General features: G+C 34.6%; 1 protein-coding gene across 1 annotated transcript in view; it reads right to left on the reverse strand.

The window, feature by feature from the left end:
* Window positions 1-22,774, reverse strand: part of SMC2 (structural maintenance of chromosomes 2) — a 44,795-nt gene that overhangs the window by 19,332 nt on the left and 2,689 nt on the right. The window contains exons 4-17 of the mRNA XM_004372207.3: window positions 20,981-21,103; window positions 19,773-19,811; window positions 18,285-18,395; window positions 18,049-18,093; window positions 16,231-16,464; window positions 15,849-15,998; window positions 11,579-11,812; window positions 9,769-9,928; window positions 9,143-9,260; window positions 8,060-8,198; window positions 7,578-7,697; window positions 5,659-5,863; window positions 3,389-3,524; window positions 552-676 (exon numbers count right to left, since the gene is read on the reverse strand). Coding sequence (XP_004372264.2) covers window positions 552-676; window positions 3,389-3,524; window positions 5,659-5,863; window positions 7,578-7,697; window positions 8,060-8,198; window positions 9,143-9,260; window positions 9,769-9,928; window positions 11,579-11,812; window positions 15,849-15,998; window positions 16,231-16,464; window positions 18,049-18,093; window positions 18,285-18,395; window positions 19,773-19,811; window positions 20,981-21,103 — 1,939 coding nt within the window. The remainder of the gene's footprint in view (window positions 1-551; window positions 677-3,388; window positions 3,525-5,658; window positions 5,864-7,577; window positions 7,698-8,059; window positions 8,199-9,142; window positions 9,261-9,768; window positions 9,929-11,578; window positions 11,813-15,848; window positions 15,999-16,230; window positions 16,465-18,048; window positions 18,094-18,284; window positions 18,396-19,772; window positions 19,812-20,980; window positions 21,104-22,774) is intronic.

Genomic DNA, 22,774 nt, shown 5'->3' on the forward strand with positions numbered 1-22,774 from the left:
AAAAATATTAGAGGGGAAACAGATGTGTGAATGTTATCCTGAGCAAAAATAAAAACTACCATATATAATTAAATTCTAATTTAAAAGTGTGATAGTTTCATAACATTAGGGATGGACAGCTATAAATTTCATTACATTAAACAGTAAAACTGTCTGTATAACAAAAATACTACAAAGTCAAAAGACAATCACACAAGGCAAAAAAGACATTTGCAGTGCACATAAGCTGCAAGAACTCTTAACTATGACAACAATGGGAAAAAAAAACACAAGCAACCCAATAGAAAAATGGGCAAAATGAATGAATAGGAAAGCCAGAAGCAGAAACCCAAAGGGTCAATAAACATACAAAAAAGATGCTGCATTTCACCAACAGACAGGGAAACGCAAATTAAAAGGCTAATGCAGTATCTCATTTCATAATCATTAGACTGGAGAAAAAGAAACTCCCATATGTGCCTGAACAACAGCACAGCATCTTCTAAATATTTAAAGTAAGACAGAGAGTATTAGTAGAAATAGAGATTAAGCATAGAATGTTTTTATCTTACCAATGGTTTTCTTAAGGGCATCTAATTCTTCTTGTTGCTTGTGATACGAGCTTTGCTGCAGCTTAGTTTGTAATAAATCTGCCTCCTCAGTTTTCATCTCCCACTGCTGTTTTAGTTGGCGATACCTTAGAAAAAGAGAAATAATAATAATCATAATTTTCCTGGTGTTTGAGGCATGCAAACTACAGGCTCTTAACTAAAATAAACCCACTTTATAATATAAGCAATATGTAAGATGACAATGATTAAAAAGTTATGATGACTCTCATGTCAAATTTCTGAGAAATCAAATTGAAGTCTGATTTAGTTACTAAAGTTAAATAACTCTAAAATACCAAGATCCATAATAAATATTTATAGAAAGTCTTAATTTTATAAAACACTAAAAGTAATCTTTCAATAAATAGGTTTCATTAAACATAATTTAAATAACTAAACTTCTAAATGATGTACTTTATAAGTTTTTAAAGCAAGTGAGATTTCTTCTCTCATATAACCATATACTCAGTTCACACCCACATATTTCTGGAGTTCACTCAACAGTCATAATCTCAAGGAAGATTTCCCTGGCCACCAATCTAGAATTTCAATACTTCTTAACTGTGGATAGTTCATACCCCATCTCTGTTTTATTTGTTTCGTCTCAGTACTATTTAACAAAACATGTTTTACCAATTTGTCTTCTTTATTACCTATTTCCTCAACTATGTTGATAAAGGCAAAGATATTTATCTGTTCAATTCATTGCTGTATCCACAGCTCCTAAAAGAGCACTTGGCACATAGAAGGCACTCAGTATTTACTGAGTGAATAATGTAGACATAGAAAAAAAAGTTACATTAAATAGCATGATCCCAACTTTGAGAAAACAAAAAATTGCATATACCTATATTATACACAAACAGAAAAAATGCTGAAGGTTCCCATTTGTTGTTGTCAGGTGTTGGCGAATCGGTTCTAACTCATAGCGACCCTATGTACAACAGAATGAAACACTGCCTGGTCCTGCACCATCCTCATAATTGTTGCTATACTTGAGCACACTGTTGCAGCCACTGTGTCAGTCCATCTCATTGAGGGTTTTCCCCTTTTTCTCTGACCCTCTACTTTACCAGGCATGATGTCTTTCTCCAGGGACTGGTCCTTCCTGATAACATGTCCAAAGAATGTGAGAAGAAGTCTCGCCATCCTCACTTCTAATGAGCATTCTGGCTGTACTTCTTCCAAGACAGATTTGTGCGTTCTTCTGGCAGTCTATGGTATATTCAGTATTCTTCGCCAACACCATAATTCAAAGGCGTCAGTTCTTCTTTGGTCTTCCTTATTCATCGTCCAGCTTTCACATGCACACGAGGCAACTGAAAACACCATGGCTTGGGTCAGGTGCACCTTAGTCCTTAAAGTGACATCTTTGCTTTTTAACACTTTAAAGAGGTTTTTTGCAGCACATTTGCCCAATGCAATGCATCTTTTAATTTCCTGACTGCTGCTTCCATGGGTGTTGATTGTGGATCCAAGTAAAATGAAATGCTTGACAACTTCAATCTTTTCTCTGTTTATCATGATGTTGCTTATTGGTCCAGTTGTGAGGATTTTTGTTTTATGTTGAGGTATAATCCATACTGAAGGCTACAGTCTTTGATCTTCACCAGTTAAGTGCTTCAGGTTCTCTTCACTTTCAGCAAGGAAGGTTGTGGCAGCTTCATAATGCAGGTTGTTAATGAGTCTTCCTCTAATCCTGATGCCCCATTCTTCTTCTACAGTCCAGCTTCTCAGATTATTTGCTCAAGCATACAGACTGAATAAGTATGGTAAAAGTATACAACCCTGACACACACCCGTCCTGACTTTAAACCACACAGTATCACGTTGTTCTGTTTGAACGACTGCTTCTTGATCCATGTATGGGTTCCTCACGAGCACAAATGTTCTGGAATTCCCATTCTTTGCAGTTATCCATGATTTGTTATGATCCACACAGTTCAATGCCTTTGCACAGTCAGTAAGATACAGGTAAATAGCTTTCTGGTATTTTCTGCTTTCAGCCAGGATCCATCTGACATCACCAATGATATTCCTTGTTCTACATCCTCTTCTGAATCCAGCTTGAATTTCTGGTAGTTCCCTGTTGATGTATTGCTGCAACTGCTTTTGAATGATCTTCAGCAAAATTTTACTTGTGTGTGATATATTAATGATATTGTTCGATAATTTCCACATTCTGTTGGATCACTTTTCTTTGGAATGGGTACAAATATGGATCTCTTCCATTCAGTTGGCCAGAGAGCTGTCTTCCAAATTTCTTGGCATAGACAAGTGTGAAAACATTTTAACAGTGACTTTCCAACAAGAATTTGTTTACTTTCTCCTTTGATGATCTTCAATTATCTGAAGGACAGCCATAACGCTGTTAAACTTGGTGCAGACGCCTAATCATCAGTGCTATATTACATCCTATTATTCCAAACCAAGAACTCAAGTATCCTCTGGTATCAGCCTCCAGAGTATGTAAGGGTTTTCCACACCAATCTTAGTGAATTGTTAACAGTGCATATCTCAGCAGTGGAGAATGGAATATTTGGCTGAGTTTTTTTAGTATTATTGCTTAATTAGATTTCTCTAATTCCTTATAACAGATAATACTTTTATAATCAAGAAAAATAGAAAAATAACTGACAAGTTATCAACTCATAATTCATTTAAATATTTTAAATAAAACCAAGGATTTTTTTTAAATTAGAAGTTTTATTTCTTTACATAAAAGTAAATTTTCTTTCATTTTCTACCGTGCACATCACTGACAAAAAAAAAAAGGTTTAATCCAACAGACTTCTTACTTTTCAGCAACATTTTTAAGACCCGCTAATTCCTCTTCTAGAGCCTGTAGCTCACGCTCTTTAATTCTCAGTTCACCTTGAACATCTTTGAGTTCCTGAAATTTGGTTAAAATAGAAGCTGCCTGGGATCGAGCACCTGATGGAGGCAAGTTCAAACAGACCTTGGGTATTAAGCTATTACGTACACAGCAAGCAATAAAACATTTAAGATAATTATACTTGAAATATTCAACAGCAAAATCTTTTACATTTCTCTCATGAAACTACAGAATTTATCCTATCATCTGGACCTTACGACATTACACAATTGATAAGAAATACTTCTAAGCAGATGTGGTAGATTATTTATTCAAAGTATACACTGCCCTGCTTACTGAGTCCATCCCTCCCAGGCTCAGTTTCCTCTCTACTAACATCCAACTCGGTCATGTGACTTGGTCTGGCCATTTCATCTGAAAATAAAGCTTTAAGAGGTTGTACGTGACTGACCGTTTGCTTTCCCTTCTCTATGAGAAGGAGCCCTGCTGGCACAGTAGTTAAGAGCTACAGCTGCTAACTAAAAGGTCAGCAGTTCGAATCCACCAGCTGCTCCTTGAAAACCCTATGGGTCAGTTCTACTCTGCCCTATGGGGTCACTATGAGTCGGAACTGACTCGATGGCAATGGGTTTGGTTTTTTGGTTGCCATGAGAAAAGTATGTTCAAGACAGGGTCTTCACCTTCAACCTGAGTCACAGAATGAGAGTAATATGAAGCAGAGGCAACTGACTAGCAGTTATGGAATAAACTTGTAAGTTACTGAGATTTGGAGGCCTAAGCTATGACAGAGCAAAGAGAGTAAACCGGTTTAATTTACAACTATAATCATCTGGCAGTGGCAGGCTGTGGTACTATGTTGGTAAGGAAACTGTGTAGGTTTGGTGGGAGAGTGTCAAGGTCAGTTAGCAATGCTATTATGAGCACTAGGTTAATATGATACCGGGTTACATATCTGCTATGCCTGAAGTAAAAAGTTCGAAAGCATACAAGTAAATCAAATCTAAAAATTTTCTTCTGTTAGGTATTTAAACGTATTTGGTCTCTTCTTATTTTCCAATTCCAGATACTAGTAATCTTATTTTTTACTGGGAAACTTGATACTTGATCATGTAATTCATTAGTCTATTGTTTTCTTGGTCTAGAAAGACATCAAGTCATTTGATATCACAAGAGGCAGTATAAAAATCTACTGGTTAAGAGCATAAACTCTGAAACCAGACTGCCTGAATTCAAATTCAGAAGCTTGGCCACTTACTAGAAAGTTATTTAACCATTGTATACCTTAGTTTATGTAACTGTATACTGAGGAAGATAGTAATATGCCTACCTCATAGTTTAATAAGGATTAAATGAGTTAATTATGTAAAGGCTTTAGAACAGGGCTTCAGAGAATAATGTTCTATATCTGCATTATCCAGTTACTCACTAACCATTTGTGGTTAAACGCTAGAAATATAGCTAGTGCATTGAAGACATTATTTTTTATTTTTATTTAATTTTAATTAATTTAAATTTAAATGTAAAGAGCCACACAGGGATAGTGGCTACCATATTGGATAGTATAATCTCAAAACACTGGCTGGTGCAAACTACTATTCAGTGTTGTTATATTATCACTTAACACAGATCTGGGGTCTTGATGTGGCAAATAGTAAAAGAAGAATATGGTCATTATCTAAGAATTCCTTTCTTAAGGCATCATCTCAAGGACAGATTTAACTTTTGTTTTACTTTTGACAGAACAGTAGCAGCAATGAAATGTACACAAATTAGAGGTTAATGATCCCTAAAGGAAAAGTGAGTAGTTAGGCAAAAAATTTACTTAATAAAAAGACTTTGTTTCCCAGTGACTAGAATATCCTGATAGGGCAAAAAGTAAGAGAGAATAAACAAATAGGAACGGACTTGCTTAAGATAAACAGAAATGGACTTGCTTGAGATAAATAGACTATGAGCTCTTTGAAGGCTAAGTCGTTGTATTATTTCTCAGTATTATTATATACATATTAAACAACTAAACTCAAGTCTCAGATTTACACTAAAGCTTTAGAAATGGTCTTCTGTAAAAACAATTAGGCTGTGATTCACAAAAGCGAGGCTCTGGTCCTAAGCAAAAAACTAGGAATATAGTTGTGTTAATGCATTTCAACCCCAATATGCCCTATTTAAAAAAAAAAAAAAATCGCCTATTTACCACCCAGAATTGTGAGGACAAAATAATATAAAACTTACCTCCACTCAATGTCCCATGGGGATCAAATACATCACCTCCTAGAGTTACAGTTCTAGTCATTATCCTTTTATCAAAGGCCACTTTTTTGGCATTATCCATATTGTCACAAACAAATGTTGTTCCAAAAACAAATTCCATGGCTTTCTGAAGTTCTGGTTTGTATTCAACCAGGGAAAGAGCCACATGAACATTGTTAGGGCCAACCTGTGGAAAAAACGACAGGCTATAGTATGTACTTCTTCCTTTCCTTTCAAATATTATTTTATATACCACTAAGAACTGCTAAATAGAAATTTAAGTATTACTCACCTAACACTACAATTCTTTCTAAACTTTCAAAACAGCTATGTAAAACTTAGAAGTTTTTTGGGGGGGAAAAATACAGATTTAAACATTGAAAGATCTATTGCTGAGTAAAATGTTTAGCTAAAGTACCTGGCAGGCAGTATAAGAGTTTCTACCAAGCAAGAGCCAATAGCCAGTTTCTAAATCCAAAATGAACTTTTTACACACACCTTTCTTAATTCAAGTACAGCTATTCCTGGATCAACACAATTATATAAAATGTTTTGTTTCAATTATTAGTAATTTGGTTGTTCCACAGTGAATACATTTTCATCTAAATTAAAAATGCTAGTGCAGTCACTTGCCATTTACAGAAATAAAAACACAACCAATAATAAAAAAGACAGATAAAAAAACATCCCTCAGTCCTTTATTTTGAACCAACTGCCTCTTTTCCTCAACCTTTGTTTATATTGTCTAACTATGCCCATCTTTTTGAGCAACTAAACTTCCCTTATGGAGCTCAGTAACAAGGGGAAATTGCAACAAAGGCAGCTCTAAGGAAGAGATGTTCAGCATTGTCCTTTGACAGAGCAGCTGCCATTAAACAGGTCTCGCAAAGGGAACTGAGTGGAAGTACTTCTGCTGTTGCTTGAAATCTCAATTTATTTCTAATACTGAGACTTGACCTAAGGCAGAAGTAACTTTCTGAGCCTTTTAGACCCAAAGGTGATTTTTTTAAAGTAAAGCAAGCACCAACCAAAAACACTACCTTTCAACTACTCTGCATTCACTTTCTTTCCCGTGATAGCGTACATATCAACATAACTATATTTTGAAGTCATTTTCATTGAAAGCTTCGCAATTTCAGAAAAGACATTCTATATCCACTTTTACTTTTAGGTTATAAGTATAAATGTTAAGTTGGTTAGCTATATAGGCAGCTGTTAATTACAAATGCACATCTAGGTTTTGTAGAACTGTCTTTACAACTCATACACTTGGATTGTATACTCAAAAACTGAAATCTCTGCTGAATGTTACAATTAGCTTCATGTTTTTACCTAGTATTATACAACCACAGTAACATTTCAAATACACTTCCTTGCACTCATCTGTTTTCTTACTGGTAGGCATGCCACTTTTACTCCAATTCAATAGCTGAGTGGGTATCCTGGTCACCTGCTATACATGCCCATATGCTGGATGGCAATCTAGCCAAACTGGGATAGAGAAGAACCTCTGCAATACTGATTGTCACGGTGGGCAGTTTAAGTGTATCTCACATGAAAAAAAAAAAAACTGAAGAATTCTGGATATTTATCTATAAACTCAATCCTAACTACTAACTTAGAAATGAGAAATTTTGTATTTACTCCCAACTGACAGTCATGTGACTTGACCTAAGGCTTAAACATTCTAATACTACACTTTGAAGTGCCAAAGGGAATCCCAGTCTGATACATTTCTGTTCTCTTGCCATTTAAATGCATGAGAACAAACCCTATAACTTAATTCTTTTTATAAATTGTAGCATAATTAAAAATTGTGTGATGTTCCCAAAAGTTCTCATTAATGTCCTCTAATTAAAAAAAAGAAAAAAAGTAAGATTAAACATATAAATAAGACTTACAAGATTCTGAGCGACCCTCAGGGTTTCTGGAGCAATACATTTGGCTGAAATTTTATTGAGTGGAATTATAGTGTACCGACGCTTCAATTCTCCCTTTTCTAGTAGCTTTTTACCAGTAACCTAAAACATTATACATTTGAAATTTAATAAAAACAAAAAAAAAATTAAAGATGATAGAAAACATTCAAATGGAAATAGCACTAATTTAGAATCCACAATCAATGAACATTTAGAGCCTTCTATCCTGAACAATCAAAATTCTAAGATTAATAATACACATTCTGGCTTCCTGAGTCACCATGAGACTTCCTCTGGAATACAGTTATTAAAAACTCATTAACTGAATAGTTGTTTTACCTGGAAAAGTTAAAATGACCTTAGGAGAAACTTAAAATATCAAGGAAGTATTTAATTCTTCACCAGCACATAATTTTTCAAGCTATAGAACAATTTTAAATTTTTTTTACTTAAACTCAATTTACCTCTGTGTCTACTACAACATTGTAGAGTCGTTCCCCAGCCACCAATTCTAAAGCTGTGGTTGCAGAAGTATCTTTGACACTAATCAGAGAAGCTACAAGTCCTTTCACACAATTTCTATTCCAGTTCTTCTCTGGATCCCTAAAATAGAAAAGTTGACAAAAATTAATCCTAGATTAGAAAACAGAAAAAAAAAAATCACACTTTTAACATACAACTTCAACAAAATGAAAATGTAAAAATGTTCCAGATGAACTGTCAGCTATGTATTTTTAAATCAATCAAAAGAACTTTAATTTAGATTATGTATACAACAAAAACAACTTTGATGTTCTAATATTTATAATATATATGGTTACTGTAATTGTTCTGTTAAAAAACCATGAGACAGAACAAATTGTAAAATGTAAATATAAATATAGATATTAACATTAATGACAATAAAGAAACTTTGAACTGAGATTAAATTCCCCTCATTTTGGTCTTAAGATTAATAGTATCAGAAGCCATTAGATTTTTATAAGAGTTTCCCCTCCCAACATTTCATGCATTTTAATAAATATTTAAAGAAAAATACCAGTGAAGGAAAATTTTCATGCAAAATTTTAACGTTAACAAATTTTTCAGGGTGTCTTCTAGCTTAAAGAAAAAAAACAAAACCAGAGGCACTGAGTCAATTCTGAATCATGGTGACCCCATGTATGTCAAATTAGAACCATGCTCCATAGGGTTTTCAATGGCTGATTTTTCAGAAGTAGATGCCAAGCCTTTCTTCTGAGGAACCTCTGGGTGAACTTGAACTTCCAACCTTTCAGTTAGCAGCCAACTGAATTAACTGTATCACCTAGTGCCTCCAAATAATAATAAAAAAACAATGCCTTGGTTATTACTATGTTAAAATTCAACATTTAAATCTCTCGATTGTATCCAAAACAGAAATAATGAGAAAGCTCACGCACTGTGAAGAATGTAACCAGTGTTACTGAACAGCTGGAGAAATTGTTGAATGGGAACTTTTTTAAACTGCTGTATAAACCTTCACTGAAAACACAATGAAATTAAAAAAAAAAAAAAAAATCTCTTACTTGTATGCAAATCGAAGATTGGGAAATCTGGCCAAGAGAGCTTCATATGTTTCTTTCAGTCTGCTGATATCACGAGACAGCTGCCTACGCCTTTCCAAAAGGCTCTCTTCCCTGTTTTCTGAACAATAAATAAAAAGTAAATTGAAACCAAGTTTTAGAAACTCAAATATTCTGTTTTAAGGAAAATATTAATGAACTGTATTTTCAAAGCATTCATAGGAGAAATACAAATTTCTGGTAAGTATGACATAAAAATGTTTAAAGTTCAAGTTTCTATCGTATGTCAAATAGATATTATTTGCAACAAATAACACAATTTTCATTCCAAGAAATGATATACAAATTGAATGCCTATTAATGTTAAGATATACAAATGACATTTTTGAATTTTCAAGTGTACTTTAGAGTGATTAAAGCAGGAAATTCTCAGTACAGAGTTCTCCAAATTCAAAGGGCTATTCTATAGTAAGATAAATTTTTTTGACTATATTTAGAAATACTTCTTATACTAATACCCATTAACACGGTTAACTTATTTCCTACTTGTTTATTTCTTTTATTTAAGTTAATTTCTATCAAGAATCACCACTTCCTAATGATTTGACATCATATCTTTAAAGGCAAACCTTCATAATTTAGCTTTTTCATTTCAGCTTCAAGTTTTTCTTTAAGTTTCTTCACAGCCTCTAAAGCTTCTTGATCCTTCCTGTAACCACTATCCATCTTCTTAACTTCAGCTTGTTTGGCCTTTAATTCTTGTTGGGCATGTTTCAACTTCATCTGAGCCTACAACAGAAAACACAGCAAACTATATGAGGCAGATAGTACTAGTGATTAAATGGCCACAGATTCAGATTGATTTAATTAAAAGACATCAGCCTTTAAAATGTAACTGTTTGATCTCTTGGATTAGTATTTCAACAGATTAATCATTTCTCAGGATTTTCTTCTCAAAACACTACTCAGAATATAAACTAATAAAGGTTTAAAATAAATCATTAAAAATATTTGAATTAAAGTCTGTATTTCTAATATTTACAAAATATCTCATGTTAATAAGAGTTCAAACATATCAAAGAATAACTGTTATTAGCTCGTTAAATTAAACATACAACGGAAAGCTGGAAATCACAACTCCAGTTCCCTTCTTTTCCACTTGGGTACACATATTTGTATTTGTATGTATTTGTGAGTGTTATCTAACAACAGTAAAGAAGGTGCATTGAGCAAAGAAAAATAGTATCATATAGAAAAACCAAAAAAAAACCAAACCAGTTGCCGTTGAGTCGATTCCGACTCATAGCGACCCTATAGGAGTAGAACTGTCCCATGGGGTTTCCAAGGAGCGGCTGGTGAATCCAAACTGCAAGCCTTTTTTTGATTAGCACCAAGCTCTTAACCACTTTGCCACCAGGGCTCCATTATATAGGAAAGAGAAGCTAAGTTGACAGAGAAGTTTAAGTATAGGAATCTGAAATTTAAATGCTAGAATTTCTGAAACTTCGGGAGTTTGAAGTTTATATAATTGAGCATTGCTTCTTTTTAAAACCATGAACTAATATTACAAGACCTAGATCACAGGACTGTCCCTCTAAAACTGAAAATCAGTAGCCTTTTCCCAGTTCCCATAAAATAGAAAAACAGAATTTTCAACTATTGATTTCTTATAATTTTTGGTGATCATCTGAGTGAAAAAGTAGCAAATACATATGAACAGAAAAACTTGAATAGGGTTAATAAACAAACACACAAGTACATTTGTTCATACATATTTTTAAAGTTGAGTCTCTATTAAAAAAAGAATGTGTATGTGCGTATATATACATATATTTTTCCCTCCTGCAACAAAACTCTTGTGCTCATAAACATTTTTAGCTGCACTACTACCTAAACAAATTTAAGAACTACCATTAATAGATCAGATACCATGAAAGATTGTTAAGTGAGAGTAGGGAGATGTAAGACTGGAACTTGGCCGAATAAGAAGGAGGAACTCTTCCTAGGAAGATGTTACAAAGTTCCAAAAATAAGATTTTTAAGAACTAGGCACAGAAACGAAGAGAAATTTTTCCTTTCCTGCTAGAGCTTAAGATTCCAACTTCATGATATCAATAAAAGCAAATAAAAAGTCAAAAAGATGAGAATAAATTGACTAAAGTCTAATTTTCCACACAATGTTACAAACAGAACAAAGCATTTATTGCTCTCAAAAATTACATTAACCCATGAAGGTATTTTATGGTGAATATCATGAATATTTAGCAACTGACATGTTTGAATTTTGCTCTTTTAGATACTATGAAGAAGAATAAAGTAAACAAGTTCCTTGACTTTGAACTGATTACTTTCAACAATGGCATAAAACAATTGCCAACAAATGATGTGAAGCAGCTTCCAAAAACAAATGCAATCACAGAGCTTAATGTCTATCTTTACCTGCTTGGCTTCTGTCTCAGCTTTACTTATGTCATTTTTACAGGCCATCATTTGACCAGCAAGAGTGGCTTCTGCTCCATCTTCATTACTGGACAGGCCAGCAGAAACAGCATTGAAGTGCTGCTGTGCAACAGCCAGAGCTTCAGCATCCTTATTACTTGCTTGTTGAAGGGCATTCAGTCCATCTGTTATCTTTTTAACTTCTTTTTCCTTTGCTGCTAAAGTTTTAGAGTCCTTTAGGAAAAATTCAAGTAGGAAAGCATTACTTGTTAGGACAGTCATCCATTTTCTTATATACACATACCCTTAGGTCATCAAACTTCATAGCAATTTGAGGTGGGCATGATAATAAGAAAAATAATTTAATTCTCATAACTTTAAATATGGAATTCCTATTTTGAATTTCTGTCTTTCTCAGTTTTGGGGATAAATGTGACATTTATCCCATTAGAAATAGTTTCACTCCATATGCTGTAGTTGAATCTGGGAAATAATGAGTTAAAAAATAAGTGCAGATTTAAACTTGAAAAAACTAAATATCAGTTTCTAAACTTAGAAAATTGAAATAATAGCCATACTAAACCTATCTTAAAAGTAGAAATTTTAGGATTAAGAAAATGTACATAAAAATAGTTTAACTACTAAAGGCAATAAAATTTAAATATTAAATAGTTATGGTAGTATTAACCATATACCTGACAGTATGCAAGATACCGGCACAGTGAACAAATAACCTAGCAATTTGTTCGCATGAGAGTGGCAAGAAATTTTGGCCCACTTGATTGATTCATGTTTCAACAAATACTTATTGGGTACATACTAGGTACCAAGCACTGTTCTAGACATTAAAGACACTAAGACGCTGTCCTTGGGGAGCCTATATTCTAGGGTGGAAAACTGAGGGAACCAGGAGTCATATCATGTAGGGCCTTTTAGGCCATGGTAAAGCCTTTGGATTTTATTATACATGTGCCTTTGAAACAACTGAAGGATTTTAAGCAGGGAAATGGCACTATCCAATTTATGTTTCAGATTCTATATAAAAAACAGACTGCAGACAGGCAACAGTGAAAGCAAGGTAACCAAAAAGAATACTATTACAGTAGTCCATGCACCAGGTTGGTTGTGATAGAGGTCATAAACAGTGGTTGAATCCTGGATATATTTTTAAAATAGTGACTATAATTGGCTGATGGATTGAACACAGGATTTGAGAAAAACGGAGAATCAGGAAGATTTCTGGACTAAGCAATTAGGTGAATGGTGAGATAAGGAAAACTCAGTAACTCAGGGAGAAGTAGGTTTGGGGGTTAGGGGAGCTTGAAAGTTCTGTTTTGGATATGTTAAGTCATTCAGGGAAAAATGTTAAGTTCCTGGACAAATGAGCCTAGAGCTCAGAAAAGGAGTCGAGGCTAGTTACACATGTGAAAGGCATCAGCACATACAAGAGTTAACACAACAGGGCTGGCTGCTATCCTTTGAAAACCTTGCTTACAACGTTGGTCCTTGTTGGAATGTGGGAACCTGGATTTCAGGAGGGTTCCCACCATTCTCAGAACTGAAAAGAGCAGCTTACTGTGCCTCACTTGTTTATACAAACAATAAGGTTTATGCTGGACACCTGCTTTCCTTCTGGGGGTCTGGAATTTGGGCATGTGCAAAGTAGGGGGTGCCTACATGATTAGTCCCTAGTAAAAAGTACAGAGCTTCCCTACTTAACACCTGTTGTCACAACTCATTGCTGGGGAAATTAAGTACATCTTGTGTGATTCCACTGGGAGAAGACTGGGGAAATTAAGTACATCTTGTGTGATTCCACTGGAAGAAGACCCATGTAATCCTAGCTCTTCACCCCAACCACCTTTTGTCGCTTTGCTGATTTTGTTCTGTATCCTTTTGATGTAATAAATCATAGAGAGTGAGTCCTCCTAGTGAATCATCAAACCTGGGGATGGTCTTGGGGACTTTCTGATACCATATAGACAGTATTTAGAGCTAAAGAGCTAGATGAGATTACCTAAGTGTCTACAGAAGTCTGAGGGCTAGCCCTGAGACATGCCAACACTTAGAGGTCAAGAAATCTAGCAAAGGAGACTAAAAGTGCTGTGTGAAGCTTATGGGCCTGGCAGGATTAAGGAAAAATGAACCAAAACCAAAGTAGGTCCATAAGGTTTGAAGCTTTATAAAACTTGATAACATTTGCGGAAATGGTTTCGCTTGCTGGGTGTCACAAGACATCCATATCACTTTGATAATATTTTGTCTAGATTTTTACCGGTTTCTTAAGTTGGTAATTACATTTTGGTGCAAAAATAACTAATGAGATGTATAAAGAAATACTTTATTTTCATGAAGTTACTTTTACAATGAAAAAACAAGTTCTATATATTTTCACTGGGAAAAAAAGTTCCACAAGCTCCTGTCACACATTTGCCTGCCTTCACAAAAGTTACTCAGATGACTTACTCTTTCACAAAGGCTACTCCCTCTAATTGTGCACTAGATCGTATACCACTGTCACCTACTGAGGGACCCAATTCTAGCAAATCTCCCATCTCTCTCCTGAACCATAAATGTTGCCTTTGCCACTGGATCATTCCCATCAATATAAAAACATGCTGGTATTTATTGCATCTTAAAAACAAACCAAAAAAAAAAAAAAAAACCCTCTTAATTCTACATTACCTTCCAATTAATGGAGCCCTGGTGGCACAATGGTTAAAAGCTTGGCTGCTAACCAAAAGGTGGGCAGTTCAAATCCACCAGCCACTCCCTGGAAACCCTATGGGGGCAGTTCTATCCTGTCCTATAGGGTCACTATGAGTTGGAATCGACTCAAAGGCAATGGGTTTGGTTTTTTCCAATTAGCTCCCTATTTATCCTTCCCTTTTCAGCAAACATCTCAAAAGAATTCTCTATGCTCCCTCTCAAGTTTATCTTCTCCCATTCTGCCTTGAACAAACTCTTAAGCAGGATCTCACAGCCACTTCCTGAAACACTTTCTTCACTTGGCCTCCAGGACGCCTTACCTATTTTCTTCATACTTTACTGACTACTCCTTCGCAATCTCTTTACTGGTTCTTCCTCAAGTCCCTTAACCTCTAAAAGCTGAAGTATACCAGTGTTCAAACCTTTGAGTTTTTCTCTTCTTATATACACTTATAATCTTGGTAATCTTACTCAGTTTCATGGATAAACATGGATATACACTGATGACCCACAACTTTATATCTCTAACTTAGATTTGATATTCATACATTCAATTACCCAATCAACATCTGTACTCAGATGTTTAACAGGCACCTCAAACCTATTATGTTCACACTGTATTTCTCCTTTCCCCCATCCAAACTGTTTTTCCTCCTCTTCTCCATCTCAGCTAATAGCAACTCCATCCTAACTGTCAAAGGCAAAAATCTTGAAGTTATTCTTGACTTTTTTCTTTCTCTTATACCCAATAACCAATCTGTCAGCTTATCCTGTTAGATCTATCCTTAAAATACAATATGCCACAATATTTCACTACTCCCACTTCTACAACCTTTACCCAAGGGCTGTTACCTGGACTATAGCCTCCTATCTGGATTCCCTGCTTCTCCTCTTGACCCTTCAGTTTATCCTCAAAACAATCAGAATCATCCTGTTAAGACTTAAGAGATGTCACTCCTTTGCTCAACCAACTCTAGTGGCTTCCCATGTCACTCAGAATAAGGGTCAAAATCTTTCAGATGTCTTGCAAAGCCTTATATTATATGATCCAGCACTCTGTTACCTCTCTGCATTCCTAGTACTCTTCTTTCAGTGCTTATCAGCCATGATGATCTCCTTGTTTCTCCAATGCTAAAGACAGTCAGGGCAAAGGCTGCTCTGTCTGGAAAACTGCCCTCATCCCCCAATCTATCTACATGGCTCATTTTACTCTCTGATCTCCTTCAGATCTTATTCAAATATCACCTTCTCAATTGAGGCCCTTGATGGCTACTCATTTTAAAACTATAACCTTTGCCCTTCCTGTTCCCTTCTCCTGCTTTATTTTTTTTTTCTCCCCAACAATTATCACTATACAATACGCTATATATTTTACTAATTTATTTTCTTTATCATCATTTTCCCATGAAAGACACACAAGGCAGGGACTTTTGTCCATTTCGTTGTTCACTGATATATCCCTAGCACAAACAACTGTGCCTGGTCTATATTAGGCACTCAATAAACAGTAACTGAATGGATAAATGTACACTGGTGATAATTAGACTGCTTATTTACTTACCTCCACCATATTTTTTTCCAGCTCTTTGCGTTTGTTTTCTTCACTTTCCAGATTTTTCTTCTTGAGATCGAAGGCACTCTGAGATTTAGTATTAACTCGCTGAGCCTCTGCAAGAGTGTCTTCTAAAGAGCGGAGTATACCTCCAATTTCCTATAATCAAATGGGCCCAATTCAATCACATTACTTAAAATTTGTTCATGTTATTATGTGATTTTATGAGAAATATTTACACTTTTTAAAAGGTATTTAATTATCCTACTTTTGTTAACAAATCAATAAGGAAGACAACACTGAGTGAATCCTGACTAATTATTGTACATAACATAGTTTAACATTTTTTTCACACAGAAGTATATTATCTGTCTTATTTATATGTTCCTACCTTATCTTTTCTTTTTTCTAACTCTTCTATTTCATGATTAAGTTCTTTTATTTTTTTATCATTCTCAGACAATTCTTCTTGAAGCTTTACAACTTTATCCTGCATTTCTTTTAACTCCTCAGCTGAGCGTTCTTTAGTATCTTCAGCCAGCAAAAACTGATAAGCAATATATAAACGACTCAAATGTTCTATTTCTCTCATTACTTTTTGATACTCCAAGTAGGAAGATCTTTCCTGAAAGAGAAGTTACCAACAAAGGATTATTCAAAAATTCGTATTTCTAAACAAATTTGAAAAGAATCAAACTACAACATGTACCTAATTTTCCATCCCATGATACAATAGATTTTTTCTTAAATAATCATACAATTATAAAAATTTAGGAAACTTTCAAAGAACATGAGAACTCTGGTTTCTTAGGTAGCATTATACCATCTCTAGTGAGCAGTTTGTGATCAGCTGCCAACCTAAAGGCTGGGGGTTTGAACCCACCCAGCAGCTCCACAGAAGAAAGCCGTGGCTAACTCCATCCGTAAAGATTACAGCTGAGAAAATCCTATGGAGCAGTTCTATACCCTGTAACACCATAAGTTGGAACCGATTTTAGTGAATCCCATGTGGCTATTTCTTGTAATATATAATCAAGCAGTTGAGATTAACAAATGTGAACATTGGGTTCGTAGACTGTTTGTTGGTAGTCTGATGTCTACCAAGCCAACCTACACAGCCACCGATAACACACTATTAAATGTAGTTTATAGTAGTATTACCAAGATGTTTACCCAACATTCATTCACATAACTATTTATAAGCACTGTCTCACACATTGCTAAACTTGATTCCTACAAGGACCCACTGTGGCAATCAAAGCAACAATTAAAATCCCCACTTCGCGATGAAGGTGTCAGATTTAGAAAAAATGCGGCAAAATCAGGTCTGAAACATAGGTTTAAACTCTTGATCTAGTTGTTGTTATGTACCGTCAAGTTGGTTCTGACTCATAGCAACCCTACAGGACAGAGTAGAACTGCCCTCACAGGGTTTCCAAGAGGAGGCTGGTGGGTTCGAACTGCTGACCTTTTGGCCCAGCTCTTAAGCACTGTACCACAGGGGCTCCTATTTTCTACTAAATTATGCATACAAAGGGGGATACCTTCAAGATCACAATTTTTCAGTTTTTCCAAACACATCAACTTTACTATATGGATTAAGAAAACATTTCTGAGTAGTACCAATTTTACTGAGCATTTAATAAATTCTTAAATGGCTATCTTTTAAAACAATGTGCTGTAAATGCATTGTTTCACTATGTAACAAACACTAAAGAAACACTGCCAAGTTCTATGATGTCCAGGAGCTGTAAAAATGATAGTGAATAACCAGGCCTTTGTTTCAATCCCTTTTACTTATAAAATGCCTTGACAGCAACAATTATGTAATAGCACTTACTATACCAGAAGTTACTCACCCTACCTACCAGGGTTACTAACAGTGACATATCCTTAAGAAATGTTCTTCCAGTCAATTCTAATTGTCCAGGAAAACCCAGACTTGTTTAACAAAGTATTAAAATTTGGCATATGATTATCTGAGATTATATAGAGCAGACTCCAAAACCATTACAACTTAATGGGTATGAAGAACATATCCCCTGTAAGCGGAAGGCTGAGCTACAGAGTATCAACTCTAATTTCATATCTCATTGCAGAAAAGTCTCCCCAAATTAGTATACTCTTCATCCCTATGCATGTGCTCTAAGGATACTTCACCAATTTAGAGAGACATTCTATTGGCTGTCTTCAGATATACAGTATATACCTCTTTTAACTTTTGAATAGTTGGAGTAATCTCTTCTTCAAGTATCTGCAAAATAAAGAAAAATAAGTATTTTCGGTATGTACAGTACCATTAAAAATAAAAAGTAGCAAAAACATTATGGAAAAACTAAAAAAAAAAAAAAAAAAAAAAAAAAAAGGCTTTGCCATTTCACAGCACAGAAAATCCATAGGAAAATTTTATTTTTCTCCAAAAATGTTCCGGATCAATTTAATTACCGTCTTAATTTCTTTCAGCTTAGCCTCCTTTTTTTCTATAGTTTTCTGGGCAGCTATTTTTTTGTATTCATACATCCTGGTTCCAGCTGCTTCTTCTATCATAGATAAAATCTGAAATGACAATTTTATAAATGTTTCAAGAATCCAAGACAATATGTCTCTTCTGAATTTATCTGAGTACATCATTTATGGCCTTGACCTTAGTAAGCATCTTATGAAAACAATGGTCCAAATGAATCATAACAATTAGATAAAAATTCACATATTACCCATAATCCTTATATTCAAGAACATTTCTGGACTTCACCCAAATTCTAAAATCACTTTCTGCTACAATTTTCCAAGTACATCTCTTTTAAAATTAAAGTCAATAATTCCTCTCTCCTCTTTTCCTTCAATTCCAAGTATAAGAAGATTTTTTTAAAAGTTAGTGCCATTCAGCTTTATTTTGGAAATGTCTACTTAAAATTCAACCAAGTCAGGTTTCAGCCATTTTGTGCCAATAAAGATGAAGCATGGCATAGCATTTACGTCCCAACCGTGACAAATCCTTTAAGAACTTTGGGAAGTAACTTAATCTTCTCTGTGCTTCAGTTTCTTTATCCAGAAAGCTGCTAATATCTCATAGGACTGTTGAGAATTAAACAAAATAATGCACGTGAAAAGCACTAATTAACTACAGTGAAACCCGTGAGAGCCGGAACTTCACTGGACTGCCTTGTTTTTCTGCGTCTCATAAGTTTCAGCCTTTGACAAGGTGCAGTCTTACCACTTTTCTATTGCTCATTTTAGTGGAAAATAATTGAATTTTCCTTCTCTGACAGGTTTCTGTGTCTGTCACAGGTTTACTGTATAATTTTGCGGGAAGGACAATTTTGCTAGCACTCCTTTTCCAGAAGCTGCTGCTCATCAACAATCCCTGTCTCAAAGAATTATTTCATCTTGGAAACCACTTTGATTTTTGTGTATTAGGCAAGTCTCAAATTAGAAGTTTTCCCCTGAGATGTTATCTAAAGGAAATAAGCATGACCTATATTTAAACCAGACTGGTATCATCAATTATCAGTCTTTTTATTAGCTTCTTTCAATAGAAACAAATAATTAAAAAGCCTTCATTCTTGTATGAAATATTCATACCTTATACCAACTAATAAATTTTCTCATCTATGCATCTAGAATGGTACTATCTGTGTGCAATGTTTCACGAAATTGTAAAAACAGCTACTCAAATCTTTTTCTATAGGGTTTCATTCTCCCATGGAACACTGGTTGAGAAAGGCTACTTTATACAGTCAAAATTTCTTTTATTTTAATACATAGCACAGTGCCAAATATAAAACAAAAAACTCCTTTACTAAGCATTCTTAAATAAACAATGTTTCCAAGAAATTTAATATGAAAGAAATTATGTTAAAAAAATTGACTGCCTGGAAAATTAAAATGGTATTCATAATTACTATTTTTACTATTCATAAATAGTATTCTTACCTCTGGAGGTTTCATATTCAATACTTTTGTAATTCGACCCTGAAAATAAAATGACAAACTTACCACAATGATAACAAATTATAGAAAATGTAACCCACAGGCCTGCATGTTTCTCTTCAATAAAGCTGTATGTATCCTAATACATGGACCACAAGGGTTCAATCCTGTTGTATGTGGGGTTGCCATGAGTCAAGGGCCTACTCAATAACAGCTACGAACAGCAACCAAATCCTAATACACTAAGTTTTTGGAGGTTCTTTCTCTTACCTACATGAAAGATGTTTATTTTATTGGATTTGAGACCAAAGGTATCTTACAATTTTAGAATTTTGGCATTGCTATTCATTTTGTCACTGACAGTGATGCAAATCAAATGATACAAAGTTATTAAGTGATACAATATAATTTATTAAATGATACAAAGTTAACTCAGACCAGATTTTTAAGACAGTTAATATTAATGATGTAGAAGCATCCAATTCTAAAATAGATATATAAATAAAAATAGGTATATAGATAAATTTATGTATAATTACTGAACATTTCTTGACTTTTTGGAATGATAGTCCTCCAAGAAATACATGACATACCTCTAGGCCTCAAATAAAAGAAAAATAAAACGTTTAACTTCAATGCCAGAAAAGCATCGAACTCATTCATTACCCCTCCCCCACATAGAAGCACATCCAGCTCTCAGAGAATCATATTACTTAGGATTTAGATTCATTTGAAGTAAATTTTCAGCTTTAAAGCTGTGATATGGTGAAAATATTTTTGTTTGGCTCCATCATCCTGCCATTGACCATGCTGTGACTTTTTCAAAGGGTGGCTGGATGGGTCAAGTGAGATAATATAAGTGTAAGATGTCAGTGCTTACTCTCCATTTGTGTAAGTCTTTAAAGAATACATACTTGAAATATTAAGATGCTCTAATTCAATACTTTAAAAGAATGAGAATATTTTTTAAAAATTTATAGTGAGCATGTACTGTTCTCTTAATAAGAAAATAAAAGTCAAGGAAAGTTAGCTCCAGACGTTTCTCAAAATACCATCAACACAAATAAATAAACCACATTTATTAACAGGGGCCCAGACCTCAGCATATTAGTAAAATCCAATAAAGAAAGAATCTCTCCAATTGTAATGACTTAAAAATAAAAGATGTCAAAACCATCATAAAACAGATGTAAAGAACACAAACAAAATACCTGCATAATGAGAAAGTGAGGGTTGTTAACATTAAGGCCAACAGAACAGAAAAGATCCTGTACTCTGGTGTTGTTTGCATTTACTCCATTGATTAAATATTTATTTCTGCCACCAATAACCACCTAAAAAGAAAAGGAAGTATTTTAAGAGATATAAATGTATACACACGTCCTGTGCCAAGATGATAAATTCACAAGTACCTTTAACTGTTCTGTCCAACTAATGGTAAACAAAACTAATCCTAAGTAAGCAGTGGAAGAAGTGTGGCATGGTCAAAAACAATACTAAACTGAGTCAGAACAACTGGCTTCTAAGCCAGGGATTTTTGCTAAGTAGATATATAATCATACACAAGCCCCCAACTGCCCCTGAACTGAACTAAGTCTGTAAGGTCACTTCTGGCTTTATGCTTCCAAGTATGTGTGAAATATATTTTCCATCCCCGGTAACTAGCTTTCTGCAATTTTTCCACACTTACAGCTAACTCCTCTTCCCACACTTTACAATTTTTAAAAGGAAAAGAGGTCAAATAGTAAAAATTAAAGACAAGTGGCTTGATAGCAATCCTGGACAAGATTCTAAAAGGAATTAATAGACATAACTTGTGACCACTTAGGCAAAAAAAGAGTTATCATCAAACCTCAGCATGGATTCATTAAAAACAAGTCATGCCAGACATTAGCTTGTTTATACTTCTAGTACAGCACTTATATTGTCATTTACTGGGCTTTACTGTCTCACCCACCACATTTTGAGGTCCTTAAAGGCAAAATCTGTTACTCATTTTTCCAGTTCTATATCCCAGTGAATTCAAGAATCCCCAATACACAGCAAAATGTTACTTTCATTTCTTTTTCTGACTGGATCATTAGGTTGGTAGTTTATGTATCAACATATTTGAACAAAAGACCCTAGTACACTCAAAATAATTTGATATGGTCTTCATTATCCAGTTTTGGCCAAGAGACAGGCTGAGATATGGACTGAATGAGGACAAGAACAATTATGTAAATTAGTAGTAGACATAGTGACAATTCCTAAAGGGTGATGGATGCCTGATAACACAGGGCAGGATCCTGTCCCAACCTAGTCAACATAATCTGTAAGTGACATCATGCTAAGATGGAAAGTAAATCAGCATTAGCAAAATTAAAAATAAAGAAAATCTCAACAAGCTAAAAACATGGTTTATTAAGAAAAAAAATTAAAGACAAATATATGGTCCTGCATTGGTTTCAAAAAACTGCAAAGATACATAGTAGTAACATGGCTTAGTGCTAATGGACATAAAAACATTAAAAATGGTTTTAAGTAAATTCAGTATGAATTTGTAATGTATTATGAACCCTCCAGTGCCATACTGAGAAATACAGAGGTAGAGTACCTAAAAGGAAAGAAGTGACAATTGAACTTAATCCTGTTCTAACAAGACCAATGCTGGTATACACTCAATTTGAGGCACCATGCATTAAAAAATAAATAAATAAAAATAAAGAACTGGAGCATATTCAGAGTGGTCAGGCAAGTGAAGAAAATGAAAACAAACATCAATTAAAAGAACTGGAGAGATTTAGCTTGGAATTTACTTAAGACTTAAATGTTGCAATATGGAATAAATTAGATCTGCTCTTGGTGCTCTCAAAGATTTAGATGAATGTATAAGACTATAAGAAAGCAGACTCTTTACCAAGGCCTCCACCGGACTGAGTCCAGTACAACTAGATGGTGCCCGGCTACCACCACTGACTGCTCTGACCAGGATCACAACAGAGGGTTCTGGACAGAGCTGGAGA

The sequence above is a fragment of the Trichechus manatus genome, unplaced genomic scaffold, assembly GCF_000243295.1.
Source record: "Trichechus manatus latirostris isolate Lorelei unplaced genomic scaffold, TriManLat1.0 scaffold00016, whole genome shotgun sequence".
NCBI lineage: Eukaryota > Metazoa > Chordata > Mammalia > Sirenia > Trichechidae > Trichechus > Trichechus manatus.